Below are 18,472 nucleotides of genomic sequence, written 5' to 3'. Positions count from 1 at the left end.
CCGAAAATATGGCTGCATAATGCATTATGCATCGAGAAATTTGTTGCACAATCTTTTATGCATCGAGAAAATAGATGCATAACTTGTTATGCATCCGAAAATATGTTTGCATAATGCATTATGCATCAATTTTTTATGTACGCACTAAAATCAACCAAAACAATGGCTACATAACTTGTTATAGATGCATAACTTTGTTATGCAGATGCATAATTTGTTATGCAGTCGAGAAAATGGTTGCATAATTCGTTATGCGTCTGCAGAATGTGTTATGCATCTTTTTTGGTGGCTGCATAATGGTTATGTAGTCAGTTTTCGAAATTTTGCCTAAAATGATGATCACCTCCGATTTTTTCGTGAAAAACAAAAATTTAATATTGTTGTTTGTACTCGTTACGTAGCTCTCTTAAAAAGATTTCTAACGATATAAAATTTGTAAAATTCCAAGGCGCGGATTTTTAGATATGTTATATCCAAGTTGCGTTGCCAATTATACCCCTGATGCATAACCCGTCATGCGGATGCATAATCCGTCATGCATACATTTTTAATAACTTCATATAATTATGAGTATCCCGGTACCTAAAATTAATTGTGGACCTGAGAATGAGAATTTTTTTTTTTTTGGTCTCCCTTAATTTCCCCTTTGCGTTATAAGTCAGTTTTAACATACAAAAATAAAAATGGCAAGACAAATCAAATAATCACCATGGGTGTAAGAACTGAAGCAGGATATTTTGAAGTTTTAAAGTCTTCATAGATGACTTGTGTTTCTGGCAGTTAGAGGGTAGGCAAAACATTATAAGCCTGGTGGGAAAATGGGGGAGCCAAGGGCAGGCCCATGACAAAATGTTTCCAGGTCCAACAACTCTTTTTCTCAGATACTCTGCAGTGCTCATGATGCTTCTTCAGTGTTGTGCATAAATGGATTTCATATTTATGTCTGTAATATCCAACTACAGGACAAAATATAGAACTTTACAGTATCGAATAAAGACGGTACATGTCTATGTGCTGCTTTAATTTTGATTATCTTGTCAAACCATTTTATAAGAAAGTTTCTGGCTTAAAAATTTCCTCTTCCACGCTCAATGAGCATAGAAAGGGTTTGGAGATTACCATGGATAAGAATCAACGTTCAGTGTATTGACCCTCAAGTCCAGTATCTATGATACGTAAAACCCAACATTTGTTGGACAGGTAAGGCTTTGCCCATTCAATCAGATTGTGTTCTCCTGCTGGCAGATTCTCGTCTACTGCTTTTCAACCAGACAACATTTCTAAGAAAACAACCCCGAAGCTGTATGTGTTGGTCCTTGCAGTTAGACGACCTTCACAAATAGAGAGAATAAGAGCGCCTCAAAAAGAAAATACACTACCGATTTTACGTAAAATATCAGAACGGACACATTAAATTAAACACAGCTCAATGATTGTGAACTCTAAAATCTTGCAAATTCAGAATCTAGAAAATGTCCTAAGTGCTTGTTTTGTGATAAAAATCCAATTTTCAGCTAAAAAATGCCTAGGGAAAGTTAAAAGTACCTGTGGCTATATACTCGGGAGCTAGTTCATAGGCGAACGAGGCCCAAGTAAGACCATCCTTTGCCAATCCAGAATCCGAAAGCTTTGTGTTATAAGCCTGTGAGTTTTGACATTCCAATATATATTTATATCGTTAGACGACTCTAAAACACTAAAGTAATCACCATGGGTGTGAGAGTTGAAGCTACATTGTGAAGGAAGAGCTGCATACAGTATCAAGCAGGATATTTGAAGTTTTAAAGTCTCTATAGATGACTTGTGTTTCTGCACCACTGAGAAACGCAAGGCCTTTTGCTGCTCCAAGAGCAACCTTCATTCGCTGATTCCATGAAAGTGGTTGGACGCCGGATCCTCCTGCGTAAACAATATCTCAAGTCTATCAGTCACAAGGTAAGGTCGAAAAATGAATCAATGAAACAACACAACAATCAATTCGGAAACAACTTACTCCGGGGTAAATGGTACCCTAAGTTCCCATGGGGCATGAACTCGGTCACCAAAAGTCGGTGCTCAAATAGGGTTTACCTTGACAAGATTAGGGTGGTACAGTTGCCCCAAATAGTTCACCTTTGCCTACAGAAACAAAAGCGTTTCACTAAATAAGCAAATTTAAACATCGAAAAATCCAATTAAGAATTGCAACATAAACAAATATGAGATTACGACATTTCTGAGTAAATTGAGAAGCAATAACCGAAAACCATGAGAGTTAGCTTACTTGATCAGTCTATTAACCCCTGAGGAATTCAAAATGCACCCCCATACCTACTCAATGTATAATTGTAACAAATTGCACACGCCAGTCTAACAATAGTTCAAACCATAAATTCTGTAACCAGCGGATTAAGTAGCACTCACCAGCCATTCTCTATGACCCAGGAGCGGTTCTTGGTTCAACGTCTTGACAGCAACAGCAATCCCTGTTCCCCACTTTGTAGCTGTAAATGTGTTCTCATCAATCCATCCTTCAAAAACAGACCCTGATCCACCTTTGCCTAACATTCTACCAGGCCTGAAATTCCTCTTAGCAGTTTTCAGATCACTAAAACGGAAACTTCTCAATTTAGAAGATGGTAAGATCTCGTCTTCACTTCTTGGAGTCAGGAGAACCGAAGCAAATGATGTCTTACTACTTGAACTACTCAGTTCATTCCCATCTCTACTTACATACTTTGAATTCAATCCTACACACATAATCAAAGAATACTTGGTAAATCCCTAAAATTCAAATCAGATAACAAAGGCCAATCCACAAGGCTTAATTGTGTGACGGGGTATTGTAATTGGAAGGATCTACTGGGATTCAACCCCGTGTTGCGCCGGTGTTAAGGATATAATAAAAAACAGAAATTAATTTGTGTTCCTTTATTCTTTACCTGATTTGGTGGACTGTAGACGTTTCCCTTTTTTCCAGGAAAAGCAACCAGTTATCTGAAAGCAGGCAACAAATTAAAAGTCTTATTATCAAGTTCTACTTTGAAAATGGAAAGAACCAGAAGCATAGAGACACATATAATACTGAGGACCTTAAACTGACTGCCTGGGTCAACTTGCTTAGCTTTGATAGGGTTTGGCAATCCTTTTGATTCATATGTTGGCAGTTGCTTTGGACTGTTGGGAGGAGATACTCCTGTCTGAACATCACAGGTAATCTGATCGCCACTGGTCTTACAATTGCCAGCACCGTTTTCTTCTTCAGAATCTTCAGTATGCCAACAATTCTCCATAAGAAAAACTCACAACAGAGGGGGAAAAGAAAAAATTATTAAAGATTTTCTTGAGAATCCTTTGTTTAGCAGCAGTAATAGTAATAGACTAATAGTAGTAGATGGAAAACCAAAACCCGTTTTTCATCAACTTATTCTTCTTCAAAGTTTTGTTGGCGTTTATACAAAATTGACTTGAGAAATTTTACATGCTGTGACTAGTACAAACAACAACTCCGCAAATCCAACAACAAAGAAACATAAATTAATCAATAAACAAATTAAATCAACATTCACCATTTTCTTTCTTGAATTTCAATTAGCCTGTTAAACGTGCAGCTTAATCAATACCTACAAAACCACATATCATAACAGTACCTAAGTATTGTTTTGGTGCAACCAGCACAAGTCCGACGCGGATTCACAGTTGGTGTGTGAACGCCTGGCATCTGCGGTGGATTGGTGCACCAATTGCACAAGCATACTACCATTTTTGACAAGTACCATTCATTCTCTAACCTTAATTGTGCCATCAGCAGCCTTGACAACCTGATGAAGCGGTGATCTCCCAACCTTCCATCCAGCTTCTTGAAGATCATTCCTAAATGCCAGAGGTACTGTCCAACACAAATTACACTAAGGGCTGTCAACTGAACAATAAAACAGCAATTGGATAAGATAAAATCAATGGTGGTGGTGGTGATAGTTGGCAATTTGCGAACCACCAGCACCAACACCACCACCCACCACCACCAAAAAATTGAATTTTCTTTTGTTAGCTTACAATGATTAAAATCATGAATTTCCTTAATTTTATACTTGAAGCTGTTGCAGTTGTTCCCCTCTAAACTTTTGCTGAAAAGTTCCCCCAAAACACAAGATAAAATTTAAAAAATCCAAACTTTTTCGGGGCTAACTAGAAAGAATTCAAATTTACTAATGAGAAAAATCCCCCAAAATAAAAGATAAAATTAAAAAGGAGTAAGAAAATCAATTACCTGACCTAAATCTGTAGCGAGTTGTTGAAGGTCAAGTTCCGACATACCAAGAAGAACATGGGAATCAATATGAGGATTTCTTACGGGTGTTGCAGAGACAGTTTTTGAAGCTGTAGATGTAGAAGCCATGGAGGATTGTACAAGAACGATCTACTCTTACTCTTACTGACGGAGCAAAGCCAATTTTGTGAGAGAATAAAATAAAATGCTGCTTTCAGAGTAGTTCTGGCAAACCCTCTATTCTTTGTTGTGGATGTCTCCACAACAAAGTGGATTTTCAGCCGAAATGTGACTTTCCCGGAATTCTAAAGATCATTACTTACCGGAAATGACCCAGAAATAGCCCCAAGACCAACATATTTCTCGTAATCCAAAATTTGCCTATGAGACCCAAAGTTTTTTTTTTTCTTTTTTTTTTTTTTGAATCGTTTCACTTAAAAACTGGAGTGCTGCCACATTAGTATAACCCCTTAGAGCATCACAATGGACGACAGAAATCAAATTTTTGATCCAGAAACCACACGTAAAATTCATATTATAACCAAATATTAGACTATATTTGGTCTCGAATCTGGACCAAAACCAAATTTGGTCGAGGGAACTTAAAATGTTCGTTTGTTAATAGGCGATGGTATACTTTACGCTTGTTAAAGGGCGGATATATATCCACGACCAGTTGATGAGACGTGCATATAATGTGATCTTTTGTTAGGCGTGTATATAACGTGATCTTTTGCAAAAATCTTCGCGAACTTTATAACTTCGCTCCACACCAGAGGAAGGCAATACTACCGCTCGACTAAATATACTCCAGTATGGTAACGTGACACCACACACTAAACTCAAATTTGGTTGTCTTTTTTTTGTCTTTGCTCTTTGGTTTTGATCGCACCATTGCAGTTGCTCTTAGCCGAGCGAAAAAAATGTTTCCAGGACTAACACTTCTATGTCTCAGATACTCTGCAGTGCTCATGATGCTTCTTCGGTGTTATGCCTAAAGGGATTTCATTTTTATGTCTATATATCCAATATTACAAAAATTTCCAAAAGAAACAATCGACGTTAAGATCAAGTCAAGTCGAATACAGTTGCCCAAAATATAGAACTATACAGGGATCGAATAGAGACGGTACATGTCTATATGCCGCTTCAATTTTGATTATCTTGTCAAACCCATTTTATATGAAAGCTCTGGCTTTCATCTATTCTCTTCCACACTCACTGAGCATAGAGAGGGTTTGGAGATGGTCTTGGATAAGATTCCACCTTCCGCGTAGCAGCAGCTTCTTCTGTGCTTCTTTTGTGATGATGCCTACCTCCATTTGTATGGGTATGGTGATTACGGTTGGGGTTTCGATCACCGTGATTGGTTCTTGCATGTCCTTTAGAATCTTGAAGACCTTCTAGTGAAGCTACGACTTCTTCCATGCTTGGTCTGTACTTGGGATCCACAGATAGACATTGCATAGCAAGGTTAGCTGCCTTTAACGCTTCTGCCTGAGTGTATTGACCCTCGAGTCGGGTATCTATAATACGTAGGATCCTACGTTTGCTGGACAGGTAAGGCTTTGCCCATTCAACCAGATTGTGTTCTCCAGCTGGCCGGTTCTTGTCTATTGCTTTTCGACCAGACAACATTTCTAAGAAAACAACCCCGAAGCTGTATATGTCACTCCTTGCAGTTAGATGACCTTCACAAATAGAGAGAAAACAAGAGCATTAGAAAGACTATACACGCTGATTTGACGAAAATATCATTCCATTCCGTATAAATCAAATTAAACACAGCACAATGCAAAAGTGAATTGATTCGTTAACTCCATTTTGCAAATTAGGAATCTGGACAACATCTTTCCTGCTTTTTTGGGCTCGAACAGAAACATCCAATTTTACGTTTTAAAGGACAAAGGGAAGTCGAAAGTACCCGTGGCTAGATACTCAGGAGCGGCATATCCGTAGGTGCCCATGACCCTAGTAGACACATGACTCTTATCACCAGTAGGACCATCTTTTGCCAACCCAAAATCCGACAGCTTTGCATTATAGGCCTGTGAGGTTTAACATTACAATGTATATCGTTAGACGACTCAAAACTCTAAAACAATCACCGCAGATGTGCGGTTGAAGCTGTATTGTGAAGGAAGATTCACATACCGAATCAAGCAGGATATTTGAAGTTTTAAAGTCTCTATAGATGACTTGTGTTTCTGCACTGTGAAGAAACGCAAGGCCTTTTGCTGCTCCGAGAGCAACCTTCATTCGCAGATTCCATGAAAGTGGTTGGAAGTAGGATCCTCCTGCGCAAACAACATCTCAAATCCATTAATCACAAGGTAAGGTCGCAGAACGAACCAATAAAACAACACAACAATCAATTCACAGGGAACTCACTCCTGAATAGATGATTCTCTAAGCTTCCACGAGGCATGAACTCGTACACTAAAAGTCGGTGTTCATCTTCCGCACAGTATCCAATCAGCTTGACAAGATTAGGGTGGTATAGTTGCCCCAAGTAGTTCACTTCTGCCTACAGAATCAAATCATTTCACTAAATAAGCAAATCCAACATCCAAAAATCCAATGTATTAAGAGTTGCAACATATCCAAATAAGAGATCATAACATGTCTGAGATCAAATTGAGAAGCAATAACCGAAGACAACCCGAATCAGCTTACTTGATCAGTCTAATTATACCTACTCAATGTATAATTCTAACAAATTGTACACACCAATCTAACAACAATTCAAGTATAAACAAATTATCAACTCCGAAAATAGCGGATTAAGTAGTACTCACCAGCCATTCTCTATGACCTTGAAGCCCTTCTTGGTTCAACCTCTTAACAGCAATAACAATTCCAGTCCCCGGCTTAGTAGCTGTAAATGTATTCTCATCAATCCATCCTTTAAAAACAGACCCAAATCCACCTTCACCTAACACACTATCAGGCCTGAAATTCCTTGTAGCAGTTTTCAGATCATTAAAACTGAAATTTTTCAAATTAGATGATTGTAAGATCTCGCCTTCGCTTCGCGGAGTCGGCGGAACCGAAGCAAATGATGTTTTACTACTTGAGCTGCTCAGTTCATTCCCATCTCTACTTACATACTTTGAATTCAATCCTAAATCAAAAAAAAAAAAAAAATCAATTAAATTTCCAAATCCCAGATACCAGACTCAAATTAAACAACAAACAATCAGAAATCACGCAAGATCCACTGAAAATTTCATACAAGCATACCTCCATGAGATGGACTAACAGCTTTGATTCTAATAGGCCAGCAATTCCCCATTAGAACAGCTCAAAACAGAGCCCTCTGCTTGAATCTTCTTCTTCTTTCTCTCTACAGAAAACAAAAAGAAAATGAGAAATTTTCTTTGAGAACCCTTTGTGAAGAAGTAGTAGTAGAAACCAAAACCAGATCAGATGTAAAACCAAAACCCTTTTTTCATCAAAGTTTGGTTGTCATCCATAGAAAAGTATTTTATTGAAATTACTCTTTCTTTGACCAAATACAAACAACAACAACAACATCAACACAAATCCAACAATAAATAAATTAATCAAATACTTACTCAATAAGCAAGTTAATTTAATGATTTACCTCTTCTTTTCTTGAAATTTTCAGCCAAATTCTGATAGAAATGGGAAAGGGTTCTTCTAGAAAGTTAAGCTTTTTCTTGGAAACTGAAAAACAGAAAAGTACTCTGGTGGATACTCTGTATTGGGCTTGACTTGTGCCTAATTGTATCACTTTACACCAGCATACCCACAAGAGTCAAGATATAGAGAAAGGGTAATCATGGAAGAACATGGAATGGTGGGTGTGAACCCTGAGTTTTCTTCTTCTTCTTGTGCTGCTGTACTAAACTTATCTTTTCCTCTGTTTTTTGTTTATTGGTTTTGCATTTTTCTATGATTTTTTTATATAAAGATGTGATTTTTATTTATTTGTTTCTCTCTGTTTTTGTTTGACACGGTTTGGTTTACGAAGAAGAAAGAAAGAAAAAGTGTGAAGTGGATAAGACATTAGATTCCCTTTTCAATTAATGGTATGAGTGGTTTGTTAATAGTAAAAATCTAAAGAATGCTCCGAAATATCTCAAATCGGCAGGTGCCATCATAGTAGTATCGGGTGACAGATGATATGAGTTCGAAATTCGTCAGCATCAAATTCTTTACCGACCAAAAAAAAAATTTCAAATTGTTTGGCTCAAATGGGGGAATGATGTGAATGTGATGATGATCTAGGAATATCCCGATAAATTTGGATGTTTGGATTCTAGAAACAGAAACAATTAATCCGATAAATTAGAAATAAAAAGATTTTGTTTTGGAAATACTAACATTTGTATATTTAGAAATCGTTTGAATATCTATTGTCCAACTAATAAATGTATTCCGGAACAAAAAAATTGTTTTTATTGATTTGTATTCCGTAAATGATATGCATGTCTTTTTTTTCTTCGAAATCTTTCAGAGTGTTTATGTTTCACTCCCTCCGTCCAAATTATGCAGGCGGAAAGTAATTTATCCATCTTAATAACACGTGGATGTCATCACAATTAATTTGATGTCTCTGATATTGAGAATTAATATAACAAAAAGTAAACACAAGAAAAGAGGTGATTTTTTTATAATCCTAGTATTTTTCTTAATCTAAGATATTTGGATTTTTCACCTATATAACTTGGACAGAGGGAATATGTTTTATTCAGCAAAAGAAATAAATGGATTATAGGCATACTATCTTTATTCGAGTATAATTCGCAAACCTGTCCATATCGACCAAATTTGTACGTGTCTGTCGTATAATTGGAATTTGGACTTGGATTCGCGAACTTCCAGCTTAAAACGAATTATATGCATATTTACGAATTAACGAATCATACAACATGTATAATACTTTGTCACGTCATCACTAATTTATCATTCTTTATTATATTTTTGACTTTTGAAATTTTACATACACCAATTTAATTCCAATATCACCAAGGTACATGTTATTTGCTGACTGTAATGCACATATCACATGTATAATTCATATCAATTATTAAATTATAGTATCTAAAGAGAGATACTATAACAGAAATTAACAAATTAATATATGTCGAATTTTGTTTGCTGAATTTATATCTCTAAAACGAATTATACAATTATGTATGTCGTTTCGTATTACTGACGAATCATGAACCGTTGACCGAATTTTTTGGCCAAATTTGAATATTATAAATTCGTATAATACTTGTACGTATCCCGTTCCGAACGTTTCTTATACCCGAATTACTAACTAGCGCCGGGAATAGCAAATTGCTAAAATAGAGAACTAAAATCGTTACTCCCTCCGTTTCAAAATAATAGGCAGGTTTGTGTGTAAAGTCACATAACAAATTAATAATCGCCACCCGTGAAAAGAGAAGAAGCTTTCTTAACAAAATAATAGTTTAATATTAAAATGATTATTAAAGTTAAAATTAAGCATAAAAGTTGTATAATTAGGTATTAGGTTTAATATTTTTTAAGTGAAACATTCTAGTGGTTTAAGAAACTATTCCCAATCTATGTTTTGGAACATGTAGTCAGACATGAACTAGATACTTGAGCTTAACTGAAGGTGCATTTAGGTGCAGGACTGGACACCTATGTCAAACCAAACATGATCCACTATCTATATTCTAATTTGTGTACGTCATCCAAATCATCATTTTGTGCACCTCATTTGCAACCGAAACTATATATCTACCGAGGAATAACCCTGAAGTATATCCTGGCCGAAAGAGAGTATAAATCGATTTTACACATTATCAATCCCAGTGATAGAGTTGCCGAAGAACTATCCTGAATTTTTTCCTGAGCGGTACCTTCTCGCAAAAACGGTTTCTAAGTCGTTAGATCAATATGTCCCACAATTAAAATCCAGATCCAGAAACCTCAGATCTTTTAGGGAAAATGGTGGGTCTCGAACTGAAAGGTGTGGGTCTTAAACTGAATGCAAATCTAACCGTTTGTTTACTCATCCAACGTTTTAGAAGCTGCTTTTGCAGGATACCATCTCGCAAAATCGTGTCGAATAACATTTGTCTTTCTTCCTTGAGATATCTTACGAGAATAGATGTGTCAGTTTAATGCTAGATGACTGCTATAAAAAAATACATAATTACACATATATTATCATATTTTATATAATTAGTAACTCTTCGCCACCTTTGGATAACATGGGATGGTGTAAAAAGAATACACTGAAACTCAGCTCTTGTGGTACACATTAATGCACATCGACCTATCCCCTCATGGATTATGGATGTTGCATTTCAAGTAATAAATAGACATATAAATTATTAATCAAGAACCATGTGATTATGACGCAATTGTTATTAAATACCGCTTATGTAATAAATCGACATTATGAAGTCAATATATTCATGTGAGGGTGGCCCCACTTCATGTGGACCAAGTCTATATTACCCACGGGCTCACGACATTCATTCAACTCAAATCACAATTATTTGTGTCAACCGTCAAAATGGATCAAACTAAATAAAATTTATTCTAGAAAATTGAAATAGTCCTCAAATAAAATGGGCATTTTGTGTGGAAAAAATTGACATATCTTGAAAGGTCATATTGACTCGTATTTCACCAAATTTATTTTGCTCTAGACTTTGTTGGAACAACAACACAAATAGTGGAACACAAACATAAAATACTTCTCTTAGAAATTTAAAACCTGTAAAAAAATAAAAAAAGTTAACTTATTGTGAAGCAAGATAATTTCAATTTTTTTTCTGCTTTTGGCTCATATTTTTGGAAAAGTAGATTTATACCCAAACACCCTGTAAGTTAAAAATTAAACTCAAAATGACTTACAAAAACTAGCAGTTCTGCTCTTGGTTGCTAATTAGGTTACGAGTGAGAGCAACTACCTCGTTTATCCATACATGGCTCATCCGGCGATGGTGGTAAACTTGTGATAAGTGATAACTGATACAACACAAACGATAATGCAGAATCCAAAGTAGTGCATAACCTAAAGTTGGAGACAAGCAGCATCTATCTCCTTTTCTCCTCCAATTTTTCGTCCCAACGACAAGTAAACTTTGTCGCCTTGATTTGATCAGGTAGGCCCAAAGACTCCGAGCCACCATGAACGGTCAAAGCAAAATAAATACTAGTACTAAAAACAAGAAGATAAGGTCTGATTGTTGGTTTAGTATTAGTTAATCATCTTATTATTCCTAAGAAGCAATTAAGATTCGATTTCAAATAATATGCTACTTAATTAGTTATTTTAATGTATGCTTGTTTGGTAAGCAGTTGCAATTTGCATTTAGATATTCATATTCTTGATGCATGGATTACGTACCATTTGGTACTAAACAATCACAGAATACTCTTTTCACACATGAATACATGATTAACTGAAATCTTATACCGAAATCATGTGATCAGATATCACATTATATGGTTGACTACTTACCTTAGTGTCAGTCCAACTTTGAACATCTAACCTCAGACTAAAATTGATGACTACCACACACACATCTATGCAAGGACAGGGGGTAACCTTGTCCTTTAATGTGGAGAATAAGCAACTTGTCTAGATGTTGGTTGGGCCTATGGCGCCATTACTGCAATAGGGCAGAAGTCATGCATCCTCCTTCTGGCTAGAACACTATAAGCAAGAAAATTAATAAGCTTATAAATGCAGTATAGAATCACAGAATACTGTATTCAGATATGCAACACTAACCAAAGCTTAAACCTTAATCTCAATGGCCATCAAAAACACGTAGAGTATTTGTTGTCAATGATGGCTTTAGTTCCAATCAGGACACTGCGTTACATGGATGCAAAAGAATGGAAGTTTTTCTCCCTTCTAAAATCAGAATTTCTTGTTACCACACGAGCACAACTGAGGATTAATATATGGTTAACTATATTAATGATAGTGTGAGCCTAAGTTTGAATCGGTCTAGCTTAAAAATTTTGACTAAATTTATGATGGCCACACAACCACACAAGGACAAGTAAGCGGGGGTTACCTTGTCCTATAGGCTTTAATGTGGACAAAAGGCACGTAGTCTCTCGACTCTCTCCACGGCCTATACAATGTTGGTTGGGCCTATGCCATTACTGCAATAAGGTAGATGTGGAGGTCACTAGACGATTATTCGTAAGTCAAATGACACGAGAGCTAAGAAAAGTTGGCAAGTTGCGTCCGAGAAGAAGCTATGCTTTTAACATTACGGTGGTGATACTGGGTAAACCAACATGCATGGGGTTTGCTAGAGAGCTTGATAACATCAAAAGTTAAAAGCATAGTTCACGAAAACATCATTGGCCGGTGATACTAGTGAACCGGGTTCAAAATTCATCAACACCAAATTCTTTACAAACAAAAAAAAAAATAGAAAAAAAACAAACTAAACTAGTCCATATTAAAAGCGATACTACGAATCTATGAAATTACGCATCTGATTCCGTTCTTTTAACTTCACTGTTCCTTCATGGCTACAGAGCTTAAATCAGCTAGTTGGATTTTTCTTCGCATTCACCAGTAACCATGGATGATTAAGAACTTGCTGAGCAGTGAAACGCTTACTAGCATCAACCTCTAACATATTTCTAATAAGATTCTTGGCGCTGTCGGAAACCCTTGGCCATGGATTCGTTATCCTATCTACGAACCCATATTTAATTTGGGCCTCAAGACTCTTCTCATCTTTTGCAAAAAATGGATATCGCCCACCTAACATGATATACATAATCACTCCTGCACTCCATATATCAGCTTCTGGTCCGTAATTCTGTATCAAAACCTCAGGGGCCAGAAAATGAGTACATGCAGGTCTATATGAAAATCTCTGGCCCGGTTTAAAACCAATCGAAAGTCCAAAATCAATGGCTTTAAGAGCAGAAGAGTCTCTGTTATCAACGAATACGAAATTTCTCGGATTTAAGTCTCTAAGCATAATTCCGTGTTCGTGAAACTCCTTGACCACTTGCATAATGGATTTCAAAACATGCGCAGCTATTGGTTCACTAAAAAGACTTTTTTTGACCACCCATGGAGTAGAAAGACCTCTTTCGACCATTCGATTCAAAAGATCACCTCCTTCGCACAGCTCCATTACAATCTGTGTTGATTCCTCGTCTACACGACTCTCTTTTAGAGTAACAACATTTGGATGACGGATATTAGCCATGATTGATATCTCATGAACAGCACTTGGATGTTTAGGTTTTTTTGGAATATATTTACAGGCAAAAGCTCGTTTAGTGTTTTTATCTATACAGTAGTAGACAATCCCGAATGCGCCTCTGCCAATTTCACAAACCAACAAGTATTTTCCGTCAAAGAGTTTTTCGGGTTTCTGGCTATGCGTTATTAGTTTCTCATCTTTGTTTCTGCCAAATTCAAGATCCATTGATGATAACCGCTCTATAGGACGTTCTAGTTTCTTCTTGCAAAATTCAAAAAATTCAAGATCCATCACGTACTTCCTCCCTTGCTGATCGCATCCGCTCTTCTGTGTTTGCTTCATCTTTTTCCCAATAAGATTCATTCCGTACTTCATCCCTTGATGATCACGTCCGCTCTTCTGTGTTTGCTTCATCTTTTTCCTTTTGAATTGATTCATCAATCTAAATCTTTACTATGTTTATTTATAGGGCTCGGAATGGAGTGGATTAAGAAAGGGACTCGGATTCCCGATTGGGAAGGAAAAACTATTCCAAAAGTTGGAAACTAGCTTTCCGAGTTTCATATCAAAACGTAAATATTTGGACTTTGGTTAAATATTTCTTGTCTAACACACGTTAAGTGATCCCCATTACATGACAGCCCTTCCCTTTATATAGGATACTTACATAGTGGATAACAGCTGATAGATCCTTTATTTTCGGAATCACTGTGCGTTGCAATCGCTCATGTACGTTCATTCATGATCGCACACTCTACACTTCGCACAGATCTTCACACTTTACTCGTGATTATGCTGACATCAACAAATACGTCATCTCCATTTTACTATATGCGATGATCTTCGCTCATATTTCATTACCTTTACTTCGCATACATAATGAATCTGCGATATTTCACTCCTACAATCTTCTCTATGCTTCCCTGTAGTAGTTTCTTTTTTCGGCTGCTGCTGGTTTCATCTTGTCGCCAGATTTCCTCTGAACATTAAAATTTTCACAGTAGGTTCCTTTGAATCTTTTGAAAGCAAATGAAATATTTTGCTGAAAAATTAAAATGTAAACTAGCCCTGGAACTGGTAACATTTTTCGAAATTAAATCTTATATTCTATAATTTTTTATTTTGGCAAAACAAATAAAAGGATTATAGCATAATATTGTTACTGGTGCAGTGGTACTGCTACAAGGTATGTAAGAGTTACCCGCACAAATTAGGTGGTGGTGCTTCCGTGGTGGAGTGGCCACCTGGAGCTGCAAATTTCTGAAGCAGAGAACTTACATGAGACATTAAAAACAGAGGACGAAGAGATTGTAGCCGACGAAAAATTATGAAGTCAATATATTAAGATCACAACCAAAACTCGCTTCATACTCACCTTGCAAACACAATTCCATTGACAATCACATATACATAACCAATGGAAATGAAAGACTTTACTGAATCAACTTAGAGAAGACAATTACCTCATGATAGGTCTACTGAATCAGCACCAATAATAATTCCATCACCTTCTTGATACGGAAATCAAACCCCAGTTCTTCATGAGATCCAATTTATCAACCTTAACTTCAGAAATACCTCAATTCACTAGTTCCCGAGCCCTAACCAACAAACTCAAGTAATTCTTCAGTCTTAAACCTAATTCATGACAAACTAATCTCCAGTCTTTCCCTTAACACCTTAATTTCATCTTCTAATTTCTCCTTATCCAAAATTCTCAAGAACAGAACCCTAATCCCAGATTCCTCAACTACTCTTCTTCTTATAGACAATCTTCAAAATACAACTATAACCTTATTCTTCACATCCTGATCTTCAATTATTAACTCAACTCAATCCTTCACCAATCTATCAGAACCCTAACTTCTTCACAGATCGCCTCTCTTCAACTCAATCGAAGTTTCTAACTAAACCCAAACTATTAACTCATCAATACCGCACTCAATTAATTGGTTTTACTAATTTTCGGTGAGGTTCTTCGACAGAGATTTCATCTCTGAATCGCCGGAGAAAAGAAGAAGAAAAAGAAAGAAAGAATAGAAAAGAGAAATGAGGAAAGAAGAAGAAAGTAAAGAACTCTACTGGATAAACGTAAGAAATCTTGGTCAACCACTTGCTTGGACAAGGGAGGCATAAGTACATCGATGAAATAACTATTTTACCCTTTCTACTAATTTGATGATATCTTCTTCGTCTAATATCTGAATGACACGTTCGAGTAGTCCATCTCGCATAACTTTCGAGTTCTATCTAACAGTACCAGTTTTGTATGTAGATCGTTTTTAGATTAATTTCTATTAATTAACGTTCCTGTTAAACTATTCGGATTATTATCGGGTAACACGTCTCTTGACTGGTCTAATAGTGTTGACGAGATTAAGGGTCCTTACATAAGGAACCATACCCAAGAAAAATGCACTTTACTGATTTGGGAGATAATTTATTAAGCCTAGAATGACCAAAATATGGAAAACAAACAGTACCAAACACTATAAGAGTAGATAAACCAAATAGGTAGCTGTAAGAAAAGTATCACACCAATAAGACTTGGGACAAGAAGTTGTTATCAAAAGAGTATTACCCATTTATGTTATGTGACGATGCTTTCGCTCAGCTAAACCATTTTGTTTCGGTGTCTTGGGACAGGAAATGCGTAAAAAAATACCAACATAATAAATAAAACTTTTGAATGGTCCTTTAACCTGTTCAGAGGCACCATCAGTTTGAAATTGAAGAAATTTTATGGAAAACTGATTTTCAGTTAGATTTTTAAAATGTGAGAAGCATTGTATTTCATCTGACTTTAGTTTCATTGGATAAATCCAATGAAATATGCTGAAGTCATCAACAAACGAGGTAATAACGAAAATCATCCAAGGAATCAACTGGTGAAGGGACCCAAACATCACAATGAATGAGAGATAAAGGAGATAAAGCATGAGGTTCCGAAGAAGAAAAAGGAAATTTAGAACTTTTTCCTAACTGGCAAGGATGACACTATTTATCAAAACTACCATTTGAAAGAGAAATTTGATTAGTGGACTGCAAAAATTTAACAATTTTCTTGGAAGGATGACCTAGACGACTATGCCAAGAATTTGTTGAAGCATATAAAGAGGTAGTAAAAGCAAAAGAAGTAGAAGACATTGAATTTGGTAAATGAGCAATAGGATATAGATTATTAACTATATTACCATGAACCAAAAGAATATCGTCATGCATATTTCTAATCTCATAGCCAAAAGGATCTAGTACAAAGTAGCACCAATTATATTTAGTAAATTAACCAACTGACATTAAATTATGTTTCAGTTCAGGTACTAAAAGAACATTGTTTAATGTAAACCTAGTGTCAGCGGTTTGTAAATTTGTACTACCAGTAAAAGAGATATGGGTAATAACTCACTGTTTCCTACGACCACTCTCACCTTGTTGTTGCATGAAGAAGTACGTTGTAGATTAGAAGAATCCCCAGTCATATACGTTGTAGCCCCGAATCAGATAACCAATGCATAGAAGTACTTGGATCACTAAAAATGGAAGCATCATTCACTTGAAATCTCTAAAAGCCTTGTTGGAGTTGATCAACTGAGATATCTCGTTGAACTTGAATAACAACATTAGCAGTAGGAGCAACTGTCTTTGGTGGTGAATATCTAAAGAAACATCTGCTTGCAAAGTGACCATTTTTGTGACAAATTTGGGATTCCACCTGAGAAAAATCCATAGTATTTCTTCTATTCCCATCTCCAGAGTTATCACCAGAAGTATGTGAATGTGAACCAGAACCATTATGAGAAGTATTATTATTGAACTGACTTTGTGACTTAAATCCTTTATTCTTATTCCTATTGCCACCAAAAGCTTTACCATTTTGAACATTTCTACCATAAAAAGCTGATGCATTTTGAAAATCAAATTGACTTGACGGATCATATTGTTCAATCCGTTACTCATGATTCAACAGTCTATCCTTAGTCTCAGGAAAGGTATGAAGAACTTCTCTATTGTAGGTAGATATGAAAAAATTGTCATAATCCCTTCCTAGGCCATTCAAGATACTCATCATAAGATCAGACTCACTTACTCTTTCTCCTATAGCAGCTAGGGAATCAACAATTGACGTAACTGATTGAAGATAGAGAATAATATATTGATTACCTATTTTAAGATTATTCAACTGATTACGTAATAAACTTTTCCTAGCTACACATTGGCTTATGAAACTAGTTTCAAGAAAATTCCAGATCTCGCTAGCAGATAAAAGACCAAGAACATCGCCTGAGATAGTTGGAATGAGAGTAGCTTTTAGACAACTTACAACGAACCGATCAATCTTTCTCCATAACGGCCACCTATGGTTAGGATTAATCATTGCTCCATAAGATATAATTGTAGCAGGGGGTTCTTGTACTTCTCCATTAACATATCCATACAAAACAGTCGATATCAAGATCGACTCGAATTGATCTCTCCAAAGCAAAAAATTGGTAGAATCTAATTTATGAGAAACAAAATTTGAGATATTGTTGAAAAGTAAAGTAAAATATAGAGAATCAGTAGTAGCGGAAGAATTAGGGAAATTCTGAGTTTGATTTGACATTTGTCTGGTTTGTGTAGGCATAGAAGACGAATAGCAAATGAATTTTGATGAAAAATTAATCAAGAACACAAATCAATTGATGAAACACCAGATGAAATTAGGGTTTGTAAAAATATTAAGAAAGATATTGAAAATTTGGTGTTGAGGATCTGATTGATATTGAAAAGATAATAGGAAAACATATCAGAATTTTTTTTTGGTTGATTAATTTTGGAATGGATCGTAACAGAATGATACCATGTGAAGACTAATAAGAAACTAAAAGATATTGTATTGATGTTGTGTTTTTCTTACGGAGACAGGAAAATAACATAAGAGTTTTATACAGATAAAGAAGAATAACACACGTGACAAGAACATGTATGACAATACAATTGACGAGAAAAATCAAATTAGTTTTCTCAGAATCAAAAT

General features: G+C 36.0%; 2 protein-coding genes and 1 pseudogene across 7 annotated transcripts; all 3 read right to left on the bottom strand.

The window, feature by feature from the left end:
* Positions 1-917: 917 nt before the first annotated feature.
* On the bottom strand, positions 918-4,736 carry LOC113344846 (annotated as a pseudogene).
* A 501-nt stretch (positions 4,737-5,237) lies between these two features.
* Positions 5,238-8,182, bottom strand: LOC113344950 (receptor-like cytoplasmic kinase 176). 3 transcript variants are annotated; one of them, XM_026588820.1, is made up of 7 exons: positions 7,828-8,182; positions 7,493-7,595; positions 7,048-7,373; positions 6,641-6,776; positions 6,404-6,546; positions 6,174-6,297; positions 5,238-5,940 (listed from the first exon to the last, which is right to left on the bottom strand). In XM_026588820.1, the coding sequence occupies exons 2-7, from the start codon at positions 7,542-7,544 to the stop codon at positions 5,468-5,470; spliced, it is 1,254 nt and encodes a 417-aa protein (XP_026444605.1). In that variant the 5' UTR covers positions 7,545-7,595; positions 7,828-8,182; the 3' UTR covers positions 5,238-5,467. The 3 variants fall into 3 exon arrangements, with proteins under 3 accessions (XP_026444605.1, XP_026444604.1, XP_026444606.1); XM_026588819.1 differs by having other exon boundaries at positions 7,857-8,182; XM_026588821.1 differs by lacking the exon at positions 7,828-8,182 and adding an exon at positions 7,671-7,689.
* A 4,415-nt stretch (positions 8,183-12,597) lies between these two features.
* On the bottom strand, positions 12,598-15,540 carry LOC113345071 (calcium-dependent protein kinase 32-like). 4 transcript variants are annotated; one of them, XM_026588939.1, is made up of 3 exons: positions 14,919-15,540; positions 14,657-14,830; positions 12,598-14,434 (listed from the first exon to the last, which is right to left on the bottom strand). In XM_026588939.1, exon 3 carries the CDS (start codon positions 13,891-13,893, stop codon positions 12,778-12,780), a length of 1,116 nt encoding a protein of 371 aa, XP_026444724.1. In that variant the 5' UTR covers positions 13,894-14,434; positions 14,657-14,830; positions 14,919-15,540; the 3' UTR covers positions 12,598-12,777. The 4 variants fall into 4 exon arrangements, with proteins under 4 accessions (XP_026444724.1, XP_026444722.1, XP_026444723.1 ...); XM_026588937.1 differs by having other exon boundaries at positions 14,657-14,715; XM_026588938.1 differs by having other exon boundaries at positions 14,657-15,540.
* Between the last annotated feature and the right edge of the window lie 2,932 nt (positions 15,541-18,472).

The sequence above is a fragment of the Papaver somniferum genome, unplaced genomic scaffold, assembly GCF_003573695.1.
Source record: "Papaver somniferum cultivar HN1 unplaced genomic scaffold, ASM357369v1 unplaced-scaffold_80, whole genome shotgun sequence".
NCBI lineage: Eukaryota > Viridiplantae > Streptophyta > Magnoliopsida > Ranunculales > Papaveraceae > Papaver > Papaver somniferum.
Note: the sequence above shows the minus strand (reverse complement) of the source record. Positions and strands in the feature narration are given on the sequence as shown.